This window comes from Carassius carassius, chromosome 47 (genome assembly GCF_963082965.1).
Source record: "Carassius carassius chromosome 47, fCarCar2.1, whole genome shotgun sequence".
NCBI lineage: Eukaryota > Metazoa > Chordata > Actinopteri > Cypriniformes > Cyprinidae > Carassius > Carassius carassius.
The window spans coordinates 10,370,610-10,384,673 of record NC_081801.1 but is presented as its reverse complement, the minus strand read 5'-3'; the positions used below and the strand labels follow the sequence as shown (position 1 = coordinate 10,384,673).

General features: G+C 38.1%; 2 protein-coding genes and 1 pseudogene across 2 annotated transcripts; 2 read left to right on the top strand and 1 right to left on the bottom strand.

The window, feature by feature from the left end:
* Positions 1-402: 402 nt before the first annotated feature.
* On the bottom strand, positions 403-2,181 carry LOC132130703 (5-hydroxytryptamine receptor 1A-beta-like). Its single transcript, XM_059542496.1, has one exon. The coding sequence runs from the start codon at positions 1,956-1,958 to the stop codon at positions 717-719; it is 1,242 nt and encodes a 413-aa protein (XP_059398479.1). The 5' UTR covers positions 1,959-2,181; the 3' UTR covers positions 403-716.
* LOC132130298 (E3 ubiquitin-protein ligase RNF180-like) lies at positions 2,168-9,316 on the top strand (annotated as a pseudogene).
* Positions 9,317-10,131: 815 nt separating this feature from the next.
* Positions 10,132-13,787, top strand: rgs7bpb (regulator of G protein signaling 7 binding protein b). The gene is made up of 6 exons (XM_059542506.1): positions 10,132-10,646; positions 11,559-11,725; positions 11,816-11,946; positions 12,210-12,354; positions 13,458-13,528; positions 13,650-13,787. Exons 1-6 carry the CDS (start codon positions 10,497-10,499, stop codon positions 13,736-13,738), a joined length of 753 nt encoding a protein of 250 aa, XP_059398489.1. The 5' UTR covers positions 10,132-10,496; the 3' UTR covers positions 13,739-13,787.
* The last annotated feature ends 277 nt before the right edge of the window (positions 13,788-14,064 follow it).

Below are 14,064 nucleotides of genomic sequence, written 5' to 3'. Positions count from 1 at the left end.
AGTGGCAAATATTGATGATGCACTTTGAATAACGTCATGTGAGCAAAGGGCATCTGATTATTGATCTGTGAAATATTAAATGTGGTCATGTAACATCAGACATAATATGAAAAAAATAAATATGTTTACATTTACAGTATAACATACATAATGTATATACTGATACTTATATAATGGATATGCATATGCCTCCTTCCAACCAAGTCAGTCTTATGAAAGTGTTAATATCTTCACAGGCGTAAAGTTTAAGGTGACGATTCATAAAAAGGTACATAGAATTTTATTTTCTTGCTATTATTTAATGTGTTAGACAGCAGTAAAATATAATATTCCTCAAACAATTATTTATTTTTAATTATTTACGTCAATTATTTTTCTTTGTGACTTGTACAGTGTGATCTCATTCATATACAGTATTTAGGCTATCAGTTTTGGTCTGTGCATCTGATTATTTAAACAATACATACAAAAATAGAAGGACAAGGACAGGAGGTAAACATACAGTGGGACTTTTTATTTTTACATCATGGACATGATCTTTGTTTTCAATACACATTACGTTACCTGATATCGCATACATCTGATAAATAAAAGCAATCATATGTTTAGTGGTCCTATGTTTCCTGTGCTGTTAAAATACATCATATTGTTTTTCTGAGCAATCAGTACTGTTTAAACTCGTGTTTCTGACATTTAAAACTGAAAAGACAGTATGTTTATGGTCTGCAAAAATGGCATTTAATGATTTTCTTGAACGCGCTCTGAAAGTCTTTATTGAAGTACGCGTAAATGATGGGATTCAAAAGCGAGTTTGAATACCCGAGCCAATTAATGACGTCGATGAGCCACAAAGGCATATCACAAGACGGACAAAAAGGCAGCACGAGCGCTTTAATGAAGAATGGCAGCCAACACACAATGAAAGTGCCCATTATAATGCCCAGAGTCTTCACTGTCTTGCGCTCGCGCGCCAAGGCGAGCTTCCTCTTCGCCTCGGTGTTCTTCTCGTGTTTGTTCTCGAACAGAGGTACAGAGTTTGGCGTGTTGGGCAGAGGCAAGTTGTTTTTGGACTTGCTGTGAACCTCGATGATCTCCAGAGACTCGCCGTCCTTCGCGTGCTTAACCGCGCCGTTTACGCACGCGGCGGGCTTGGGTTCGACTGCGCTTTTCCAGTTTTTGCCCAGCTCTCCGTTGGCTCGCTTAAAAAGCGCAGGTGACACAGTCAAACACTTCACCCTCTTTTTCTCAGGTTTTCGAACGGTTTTGCGAATGCGAAATCTTGCCGCTTTGAATATGCGTCCGTACAAGACCAGCATGAGAATCAGAGGGATGTAAAATGCGCAGAAGGTGGAATAAATAGTGTACCATGGGTCGTGGCTGATCATGCAAGCTTCGGGATTGGCCATGTCTTCTGCTTTGCTCTTGGGTTGAGATTTCATGATCAACATGGGTGGAATTGATATCGAAAAGCCGACAAACCAGGTAACGGTGATTAAAAGAGCGGCACGTTTTAATGTCCTTTTCTTCATATAGTCTATTGGGTCGGTGATCGCCCAGTATCTATCCAAAGCTATAGCGCACAGGTGCAGAATTGAAGATGTGCAACATAAAATGTCTAAGGAAATAAAAATATCACAAGTTACCTGTCCAAGTGTCCACTTGTCTAAAACTTGGTAAAGAGCTGCCATTGGCAACACAAGCACCGACACCATGAGGTCCGTCACAGCAAGTGATCCGATCAGGTAGTTTGCAACATTCTGCAGGGATCTTTCCAAAGCAATAGCCGACACAACACAGGCGTTTCCAAATATGGAACACAGAATAAGCGCCCCGATCAACAAAGACGTGGAGATCTGATAATTTAGCGGAACTTTCACCAGTAAAGTCACATTGTCGATTTGGTGATCTAAACCACTGTCGTTCTGAAAGAATAAAGACGTGTCGATGTATTCTTCCATGTCCTAGAACGTAAAATTAGCAAAACCCCATTAAACAGCACTACTCCTTTCAGAGGGGCTCATACACTTGAAAGCGATGCCAGCCATCAACATTGTTACTGACTACTTGTGACGACGCGGCTCTGTTTATATCAGCAGTGACTCCAGACGTCAGTTACGCAGGTGTACCGGGTGGGCTGGCATAGAATATGCACACTCGTTTCACCAGAATGTCTTCCAGGTAGGTCCATCCATCATCATCATCATCGGATTTGTAACAACAACATTTTGGAGCATTTCCAACAGGTAATGACATAAACAAAAACTGCCAGGATGGGGTCCAATTCCCTGTATTTCCAAAGGATTTAACTTTTTCTTTAGAAATCAACTTTTTCTTCAGGTGTATAGCCCGTTCGGCACCGCAGTCAGCGACACCAGTCGAGCTGAAAATTCTGTTGCTGCTGCTGCTGTCACCTGCTGTAGCGCGTCTGCTGCTGAGAAAACTGAAGGTTTGGCCCAATCGCCTCTTCTTCATCCAGACCCCAGTTTATACTGTCTGTCCCCATACCAAGTGTGCGAATTATAGGCTTAAAGCGTATTCAAAACATTTCAATAGCCAAAAATTAAAAAATAAATAAATGAAATGAAATGAAAAATAAAAGTTTATATTGGGCTAAATATGCGAAGTCGCAGTCGCCTGAAGAAGCAACAGATCGCTGCATTTCATCGTCAAAACACTGTCATTACTGACTTAATTATATTTTTACACCACAAATATACCACAGGTTTAGAAGTTTAAAAAATCTTGATTGATTGAATAAATGAATGAGTTACTTTATTAATTAAATAAATATATTGTGCACCACTCACAGTATTTACGCCTGTTCCAATACTTTTTGTCCCTCTGCGGCTTCCGCTCAATCCGCTGTGAAGGGAACTGTACCTCGAGCAGTAAAAGAAGTACAGAGCTAGCAGTGTGTTGTTGTTAGCCTTTTAGCCAAACAACTTGAGGTGCTCTTTAGAAATCGGGTCGAAGGAAATGGCTACCTGTTTAGTAGTATAGTATATTTTTGGTACATACGTAAAACAGATTTACTGAGACAAACAGGGAGTATTTAATGTAACGTTACATCATAATGTTTGGAACAACACCAGTCAGTACAGAAACTATCACTGAATATTATTATTTTTTCATTAAAAAACTTAACTGTTTAAATCTGCGTACAAACTTGACGTGAAATTCAGTGCGAGGTTAAATAGTAAATACAGCGAATGTTGTTGTGTTGTGCTAATTTTGATATTTGTTGCAAGAGTTTTTACTGGCCTTTTTTATTATCAAAAATAAAGTTTGGTAATTTGCAAAAAAAAAAAAAGACAGATAAAGAAGACATACAAAGATGACAAATGACACTACTTACAGAGTAACTAAACCCTAAACCAACTTTTTTTAGTTAATGATCTATAAGAATGGGGCTTTATTAGTGCTGTTCATTGATTTGGGTAACTTTTTTGACATTTGAGTATAAAGTGTTTTAATTCTACAATATATGGTGTAAAAACGTGTGAGTGCTGCCCTCTTCAGGTTGAACGGTGGCTACTGCAGTTGATTTTTCCTATTGGATGTTGCGGTGGCAAGTGACGTAAGCGGTGGCAGGTGACGTAAGCAGTTTCCAGCTCACCACGCCCCTTGGTACGAGCTACCACGCCCTTGCCCTTGACAGTATAAAACCATCAAAATCATTGTAGTGAGTCAGGACCGGAGCTGCAATTGCGAGTATTGGTAACTACCAGGATAGACTAATATAGCATCTATTTAGCATAGCAATTATATAGTTATTTAGATCTTCAAGTTAGCGTAGATTGATCTGTATTTACTACAGTGGTCAGGATGGTACGGAGGTGTGTTGCTGGTTGCGACTGCACTGCTGGACTGCATAGTTTACCAGCAGACTTTAAAATTAAGCGCCAGTGGTTGCATGCATTTGGCTAGGAAGACTGCAAGTTCCCGCCTAGAGCTTGAGTGTGCAAACTGCGTTTTACACGGGATTGCTTCTCCAACGCAATGGAGGTGGAAATGGGCTTCTCCACACAGCTCGCGCTGAAAAGCGACGCGGAGCGGGAGTTAAGACCGCAGTTTGAGCCAGCGGCTCGAATTGATATGAACAGACACCTCGACACCCTCCACTTCAGGTAAAAGTGGGGGAGAAAAGTCCTCTACTTCAAATGATCGCTCTGTTGCAAAGCTACTTGCGTCATTACAGTCACTCTCCATTTTAGCGTCTCTGACAGCAGCTGTCAATCAATCCGTCATGGCGAGTCTCATGTTCACGCCGCGCTCGCTCAGCCCCGCCCTCAGTTCGTCCCCTCTTTCTCCGCTGTGATCTGCCCACTTTTCAGCATTTTTCAAATATTGTCAGTGGGTGGAGTCAGGCTCTGAGCAGGGGTTTAGTTACACTTTAAGAACAATCAACTATTTATGCATGCATTATTTTGTTTGTGGTACTTATCTACCTAAGGATTGATATAAGAATAAAATATGGTTTTCTAATGCACATTTCAAATAGACCGAAGAAGATCAATCAGGACATTAGAAGGTCCAGTAAACCTTCGCTGCAGAAAGTGCCGTAAGGTGGGTAAATTATGATCCAAAACTAATAATCTGTATTTAAAAGGTAAATGCAGAATATGACAAATTGGGAATGGTTAAATATCTTCATTTCTGTAAAAGGAATGGAAATCATCAGTAAAATATTCTTAAGTGACAATGCTTTATACTAATACAGGTAAGGAAGGCTGCAGCCACATGCAGTTTGTGAATCTTTGCCAGATTGGATTTTTGCAAGTGTTGATCAGGTAATGTTACAGTGTTTTTATTTTTTATTTCTTTATTTTTTTTAATTAATGCAATTTGGGCTGGTGACATCTGGAAGTGATATATTCTGATAAAACCTGCATTTCTTTGCAGGCCAATTACACAGTGGGGAAATTAAACTCAGTACTGTGGAGCTCGCTTAGGAGGGTTTAATTTTGTAAATTGCTCCAAATACTCCTGTGGACATGATACGGCTGTGCGTCTCAGTAAGAGTCTTGTTGATCAGGATTTAAAACCTCCAGTTCATTTGACAAGACTAGGAAGGACTAGAGAACAACCTGTGAGGAAGGAGAATGAGGTGGAGTCTCTCTCTCAGACAATAAGCTCATCCTCATCTCCTTCCTCAGCCCTCAACTTCTCCTGTACTGTGTCCCATGTAGCCTCTCTTGAAACTGAATTTGAGGTTGAGTCAAGTGAAGAACCACAGATTCTTGGGATTGTTGGGAGAGGAGCAGATGTTTCTTTACCTTATGAATTGCCACCACAGCTGTCTGATTATCTGGAGACCTTAGAGGAATGGCAAGTGTATTCCGCTTCCCAGAGCAGAGCCTCTCTGGACAGAGATGTGAATCCAGAGGAGGTCAGATTTAGAGTGATGGAAGAGCCATCAAGAAACATCTCACCCGACCTAGAACCAAAGCTTTCCAAAAGAGAGAAGAACCGCCTGAAAAGCCTAAGAAGGAAGAAGGAACGTTGGATGCAAAGACAGCAGGAGGAAAAATATCTGGTGAGATGTTTTAAAGTCGTGAGTGGTGCCAAAGTCTTACTCGCTTTGTTCTTATGTGTGAAGTTAACAACTACCAAGAAAGGCCAGACAGTATTCAGAATTTAGGAAATGGCTTTGTTAAATTCAATTAAATCAATTTGGCTCCTCCTCAGGGTGTTCATTTGGAATTTATTGAATTGCAATCAAAGACATTCAAAACAGTCACACATATTTAAGAGTCCAAAAATAGTTTTCTGACAAAACAAAAATAATTGTATAATTATGGCTCTTTATTCCCTGATATGCATTTTCTTCTGAAATAATTATAAATTGTTCTTAACACAAACTTTAGACATTTTAAAACAGTATACCAATTGTTTTAAACAGTGTCCAACAGTATTCTGTTTTTGGATAACTTTATAAAAGTAATTATAAACAATAAAGTTTGTGTGATTGCAATTCTAAACATAATGTCAACTCTATAATTATTTGCAACCTTCTTAAATATGAACAAAAATTAATATATAATTCACTAAAAATATATTATTAAAAGTTACACTGAAAGATGTTATATGAGTTTCATTTCAAGGGTCCATTCACATCAAGAATAGTAGCATCCATACCAATTATTTACAACATTCTGTGTATTATAAGAATAACATTCTGTATATTATAATTGCTGCAGTTGTGTTAACATTTTTATAACTGATCAGTCCATCAGGCAAAATAAATGTTCTGAAATTGATTCCAATGACATCATTCCCCTGTGACATCACTTATTAAAACTTATTAAAACTTTTGAAATATTGTTACATGTAAGCATTTGGGAGATGATTTTATACAAAGTGACTTCCATTGCATTCAGTGTGCATTCAGTTTTATCAGTTCACGCGTTCCCTGGAAATTGAACCCTTGTCTTTGGCATTGCTTGCTGCGTATGTTGATGTGTCGTACGTATATATATATATATATATATATATATATATATATATATATATTATGTATGTATGTATGTATATGTTTGTTTCATATATTTATATATTTTCATATATATTCATTTGTATATATTTGTAAATAACTTTTCAATAAACGGTCCTCAAACTCGATACTGCATGAGTTAAATTGTTCACCATTCAAAGTGAATTTGTGCCCTCACAAGACTTGGAGTATAACACATGGGTAGCATTAACTACAAATTATATATGATTTTTTTGGTGTGCTTGTACTGTCATTTATTTATGTGCTGTCCCATTTATGTGCATTCATTTGATAGACAGAGCCCTGCCTCAGCGCATTGAGATCAACATGGAATTCAGGAATCACAAACGGTACTCAAACTCGATACTGCATGAGTTAAATTGTTCACCATTCAAAGTGAATTTGTGCCCTCACAAGACTTGGAGTATAACACATGGGTAGCATTAACTACAAATTATATATGATTTTTTTGGTGTGCTTGTACTGTCATTTATTTATGTGCTGTCCCATTTATGTGCATTCATTTGATAGACAGAGCCCTGCCTCAGCGCATTGAGATCAACATGGAATTCAGGAATCACAACCTATTTTCCAGTAAGACGGACTTCTTTTTACAACAAAAATCCATATTTTGTATAATTATGTTTTTTTATAAAAACATTTCTGGATTTTTCTTCTAACAATGAAATTCATTGGTTACCATCGTTTTTAAGTCCAAATCAATGCCGTTTTGCTGTACGTGATCACAGCTGAAGAAGAGGTTGTTATCTAGCGAAACAATTAATCACAAAATTATAGACTTTTTACCTTCAATAGTTCGGATTGAGCTGATCAACAAACGGACAGGGAACTACATCATCACGTTGAAATGTCACGCCAGCGCTGGCAATACTATTTAAACTACTATTCATATTCATCAGAATGTTATTCATATTCACTGAATACCTTTACTATATGTATATATATATATATATATATATATATATAATAGTATCCTGCGCACGGTCGCATTGTAAACTTCTGCTGGCACCGGCGTGACCTTTCATCGTGATGATGTAGTTCCCTGTCCGTTTGTTGATCAGCTCAATCCAAATTATTGAAGGTAATCAAGTAGTACATATAAAGGGTTATGCTATGTTATGTTATGTTATGTTCTTACACTGCAGTAAGTAATGCATTCATAAAGTGATTCTCTATTAAAGTAGTTTAAATGAGAAAAACTTTGTTTATTAAATTTATTGCAAATGAAGATTGTGGTGTGTTGTCGTTATTTTCTTTCAAGTATTTTAATTTGTACAGTTTAACTTCTTTTAAATCATTGATTGTGGGAAAACAAAAAATTGCTTTCTTTTGCTCTCATTCTTTTCTTTTTATCAAGGACAGTTTTGCCACTTTATAGGTACAATGGCATCGTCGCTGGGGTGGTACCCCTAACGAGAACAAATTGGTACCATCTAATGGGGTACATTTTTGTACCAGTGGATTAAGGTACAAATGTATTGCTAAGGTACCAAATTGTCTCTCAAAAGGTACAGTATAAAAGGGTACAACTCTGTACCTATGGCAAGGGTACCATTGCTGTACCTCGGGGGTACCACCCCAGCGATGAGCTATTTGTACCCTCAAAGGTACATATTTGTACCTAAAAGGCACAAACTGTAGGGGTACTTCTTTGTACCCAGTAATATGGTACAATTTTTTTTCCCCTTGGCGGTACTGCCCCAGCGACGAGCATTTGTACCTTTTTTTTTGTCTTTTCTGTACCTTTATTTCTGAGAGTGTACTCTACAGTTTGAGCTACAGAAAAAATATAGTTGTGGACCTTGGGGTGAATGGGCCTATATGTTTTTTTTCTTCCTCATTTGAATTACAATTCTGCATCTTGTTTGCTTCCTCAGTTCTGAATGCTACACAGCTCTGGTTTTTTAATGTGTGAGGTGTTAGACAAACAAGAAATTGATGTGAGCTGTTAAGTAAGGAGCTCTATTGTACTAAAAAGAGTTCTGGCAATAATAGATCCGTGGATCAGAACAGGCATAAAACCACATAATTAGGCTGCTGCAAGAATCCTGAGGATCTGAATAAGCCATTCACAGCTGCATGTGGCTCTTCCAACAGGTTTCATTTTACTGTAGTATTTTTTTTTTTAAATCTAGTGTTTCAGTTCTTCATTGTTTTATGCATTGCTTCTATCTGTCAGGCTATGACATGGGACCTAACGGGTAGCGATGATGAAGAGAGGGAGGGATACACATGTGCCGTGTGTTTAGACGTATATTACAGCCCTTACAAGTGCCATCCTTGCAGTCATGTGTTCTGTGAGCCCGGTTTGAGAACTCTGGCTAAGAACAGGCCAAATAATACCCTGTGTCCACTCTGTAGGACCCTCATATCCCATGTGCTCTTTCAGGAAGGTCAGTCGAACAGATAAACTCATAAAAATGATTTTTTAAAAATGTCATATCATATAATTGGGAAGAACTTTATGTAACTACCTTATGAACCTCTTGTTTCAGAGCTTAATCAAACTACAAAGACATGCTTCCCAAAAGTGTATCAGTCAAGACACAAGACTTTTCAGAAAACCAACTATTCCAAATGGCCCCTGCCCAAATGTCCAAAGCATTTCCACATCTTTTGGGGTTTGTCATTTGACACTAGGCATTATAAAGTTTTTATTACAAGTTGCAAATTTATTTAATTGTTCTTTGCCATTTCAGGATTTCAGAGACACAGAGGACCTGCCAGTCGCTGGCAATTTCCCCACAGAGCATTTGGGCTGGATGCATTGGATCTGGGGGACATGTGGGGCTGGCCATTTGACATTGACTTTGTTATCATCTCCATCTACTCTCTGCATGGGTGATGGCGTTCCTCATCTTTTGTGGCCTCTGCTCCTTCCTCCTCCTCTGATGTATGGAGGATTAAATCTCACTTCGCTGTTGCAGGACAAAATGTTGTTGACAGTGGACATCTCATCTACTTTTATTTCAATGTTGCCTTAAAATATGATGAAATATTAAAATGTTTTTCTTCCTGTGGGAATCATTTGTGTGTTTTAGGTCTTACAGGGTTTGTGCAATACATAGCTATCACGTTAAGCAATTACCTAAATATCATCTGTCTATTTGACCTGTAAACAGTATAATGCAGTAGAAAAGAGAAAAAGCAATAATTCAGGGTATAAAGCTTTGTTCGTCTGTACACTTGAATATGCTGACTCTTTTTCATTTGCTATTGGAGTGTTTAGATGCTTGTCTAATGCTAGAACACATGTTCTTTCACTAAGAACAATCTGTTGTACAGTGAATTTAATGGCTTGTTATAGGCTACACAGTAAAATGTTTGAGACAATTTTGTTGTGTCAGTTCATTCTTCTGGAATGAGATTTATTTAGTTGTTAAGCTTTGGCAATGGCCTAGAATGCCAAATACCGTTTGGGAATTTATCAAGTTTTGGAACCAATTCCAGTCGTTTTAAAAACATTATTTTGGGGGGTTTTAACCAATAACTAACATTCCCAAGAATGTTAAGTTTTTGTGTGACAACCTAACTACGTAGCCTATTGTTTTCTAATTAGTGTCTTTAAAGGTGTTTTAACTGTTTCACAAAAAGGGGTTTTGACTTAGTGAAGTTCTTTGTCCAACATTACAAATATCAAGCAGTGATAGTATGTTTGTGTTCGCTTACAAATAAAATCATGACTATTTATTTTTCCTCACACTAAGCAATTGTGTTTCTTCGACGAACACGTCGTTTCATGGATCTTAAAGACCGCAGCTGTGGTGTTCCAGCGGCGCTCGGCCCTCGACAGGGGTGAAGGTGACTCGCCTGTTGTTAGGGGGGAGGCAGAGGAAGCATCGCGGACGCTCGCTCGGCTCCTTCTCATCGCTCTAATCATCGAAACAATCGGCATCCAAGGCTCGACCTCACCTTCTCATCGAGGACAGACGAATTAAAGACATTTTCTTATTGAGGTGGTTTTATTCGTGGATGCGTATGCATGTGTTCTGCACCGAACGGGCGAAAGAACCGCCCCAGATCCGCAGCCAACATTTTTCAAATCGGCAAGACTTCGGTGAGGGATCCGGAACGCCGAGAGAGCACCGAGAGCACGCGGAGAGCTCAGCGGGCGATGGATGACTGTAGAACGGTGAGAGTGCTTTTGGACAACCGCCGTCACTCTAATGCGGATGCTATTTTTGGAAAGTCTTTTTTTTTCTTTTTTTCTTTTCTAAACATTAAACTTATTGTCAATTATATGCAAATTGACAGTTTTAGCGTTAACACTATTTGCGAATAATTGCAGTAAGCCTGTAGCCCATCGATATTGATACTAACACATACTAAATGCCAACGTATTGGGGATGTGGTGTATTGAAATGATTAATTATTGGATCTGTACTTGTGAATTCCTTACAAGGCAGTTGTTGTCATTATGTTTCTCATTGGCTATTTGTGTTTTCATATTGCACCACTGTTTAGAAATTACATTCCTCCCTTAGACTGATTCCTCCCCACAACCCCATGTGTTGCTATGTGGCATCTAGATGATGAATGCCAAACTGGTGTTTACCCTGCTGGAAAATCCAGTTTAAGCTGCTAGTTGTGTTTTGGAACACCGGTTTCTAGTTAATTCAAAATGAACAACCAGCTATCATGTTCCAAATGACAGCTTGATCAGGCTTGTAGCTAAAAGGGATACAGCTACAGTCCGAAAATAACAATAACTTAAACTTGCTACCTATTAGATTGTGTTTTATTAACATCTATTCCTACCCCAACCCGAAGCCTAACCTCACAATAATGCAAATACTGTAACTAATTGTTGTTCAGCGTGACAAAAATGATGCAATATTGATGTGCGCATGCCCAGTAGGACAATCTGATAGTAGATGTATCCCTTCTAGCCCTAACCCTTGACCAGCTGGTAACTGGTTTGGTGCTGGTCCAAGATGGTCTACCAACCAAACCACCTACCATTCTCCAAAACATGCCCGGTAGCTAAATCTACAAACATTGATTTTCTAAAAATAGACTGAGCAAGGTTTGTCTCAATTTTTAGACCGTTCAGGAGTTCAACACTCTTGTGGCTCTCCATCGTGAGCAGGTCATCTCCATAGGCGAGAATACAATCGACTGTCCTTCTTTAAGGGCTCAGATGCACAAGACTCGAATTAAAGGATGCGCCGTAGCCCAGGCTGCCTATCAAAACCTCATCGCAATCTCTGGGTAAGCATGTATGTTAGAAAAGCTGTGTAGTTTTGAGAACATGGCTGTAAGATGAAATTTAATGTGGTTTTCTCTCTATGCTTGTCTTAGGCCAGAGGATGGCGAAATCCACCCAGAAATATGCCGATTGTTCATCCAGCTTCAGTGCTGCCTGGAGATGTACATTACAGAGATGCTCAAGTCTATGTGTCTGTTGGGTGTTCTGCAGCTCCATAGGAAAGGTGTTGTGTCAATGACAGCCAGCAGAGGACAGCAGATTCTTTACATAAGCAGACATGAGTACATACAGCTATGGTGAAATAATACTGACAGTTTGAAGGTGGCAGGAATGGCACAATAAATGCATAAAACAGCACTTTTGAGCATTCCTTTGTTTTGGTTATTGTAAGCAAAAAAAGAAAAAGAAAAAAGAAAACACACACATACACAAAAAACGCACAACTTTATAAAAGCATCTTGCCCTGTTTTGTTTCACTTGCTTCAGGAAATGATGTGTGTCCAGAGCCAAACATGGACTGCAAGATCGACGAAAGCTCTGATGTGCCGATGCTGGATGATCGATCATCGTCACCTGTGGATTTTCCACAGGATTCCTGGGTCGTGTGCACAGACATTGAGAATATAGAGCGGTAACAAACAAACAGGATGAATAGATTAGCAAAGATAGTTTCCAAATTTTCACAATTTTTGAAGTACTCTTCAAATTAATTTACTCCATAGGGATATGAACCTACCAAAGTCCCTTTAAGATGAGTAATTTCACTCATCGGCCATCTTTGAAATGCCTCTAGGGCATGCAAAGTGCAGCTCCTGTCTCTTTAAATGGGGAAACATCAAATTCTCCAAAATTGTTGACTAATTTCAAATTTGAAATCACTAATGAAATCTGACAACTGTCTCAAAAATGTTGTTTCTTATACTACAATACCATTAAAAAAGCTTTTTTTTCAGGCAAGTCTTAGTGTTTGTCTCAGAAAGCTGTTTCTATAGCAACAGCAGCTGCAGTGATGCTATGACTTTACAGATTAACCATTGGCTCTTTTACTCAGAAGGCGGGGCTTCCCTTGATAGAGTGGCCAGATTAAGCTTTGTGTTTTCCCCAATATCTAAACAAGACACAATTTAAATGTTGGGGGTCAGTATTTATTTATTCTTTGGGAACAAAATGTAGAATATTATTAATCAAGGATGCATTAAATTTATCAAAGGTGACAGTAAATGCATTTAGAATGTTACAGATTTTTATTTCAGACTAATGTATCAATAAATCCTGAAAAAAAAAATACATATATATATCCCGTGGTTTCCACCATATATATTGCAGCACACATTTTTAACATTGATAATAATCAGAAATGTTTGAGTACCTAATTAGCATCTTGGAATGATTTCTGAAGGATCATGAGACACTAAAAACTGAAGTTTACTGAAAATTCAGCTTTGCCATCACAGGAAATTTTTTATTTTTAAATATATTAAAATAGAAAACACTTAAAATTTTAGTAATACTTCACAATACTCCTGTTTTTACTGTATTTTTAATCAAGTAAAACCAGCCTTGGTGAGCAGAATCGATTTCTTTAAAAAAGCATTTAAAATTTTTTTTAAATTGTGATGTATATAAAATGCTTGTCCACCAATTTAATGGGTTCCTTAATTACTTGACTTGTACTATAAATCCTGTTTAATGTAATCTCAATTGACATCCTATGTTGTGAAATTTCTTTCTCAGTGATATGCGAGAAATGAGAAACCTTCTAAGCAAACTCAGGGAGACAATGCCTTTGCCACTGAAAAATCAAGGTGCGTCTCAAAATCTTTTTGAAATGTATTCTGATATAATAAGAGTTTTTATACCTTCCAATAATATGAGCACAGCTAGAATTGTGTTTATTTTTGTAATGCTGCCATTTCATGTGTGTAGATGACAGCAGTCTGCTAAATCTGACTCCTTATCCACTGGTGAGGCAGAGGAAGAGGCGATGCAGGCTTTGTTGCCTTGTGTCTGGCTGAACCTTCAATACTCTCAAGTCTTCTTTTCTGATCATTGATCAATTAACTTGTCCCTGAACAGTGTCAAACTACTTAATCCCTTGTTGGAGGACAGAATCCAGAATCAAACCCCCTTCTATTTAGTTTTTAAGCAAAATTAATTGTCTGTTTTTAGTTTCCAAGTGGTTCATTCTTTGACATGTGCTGTGAAATCATATGATTGTACCAAAAAAGCAAGAGAATGAAGTAAAATGACATTTGCCGCTGATTTTCCTTTATCATAATCATGGAGTTTGTTGTCAGTGAAAGGACACGTTTAGTTATAAGATTGCTGTATTTCATCTTCT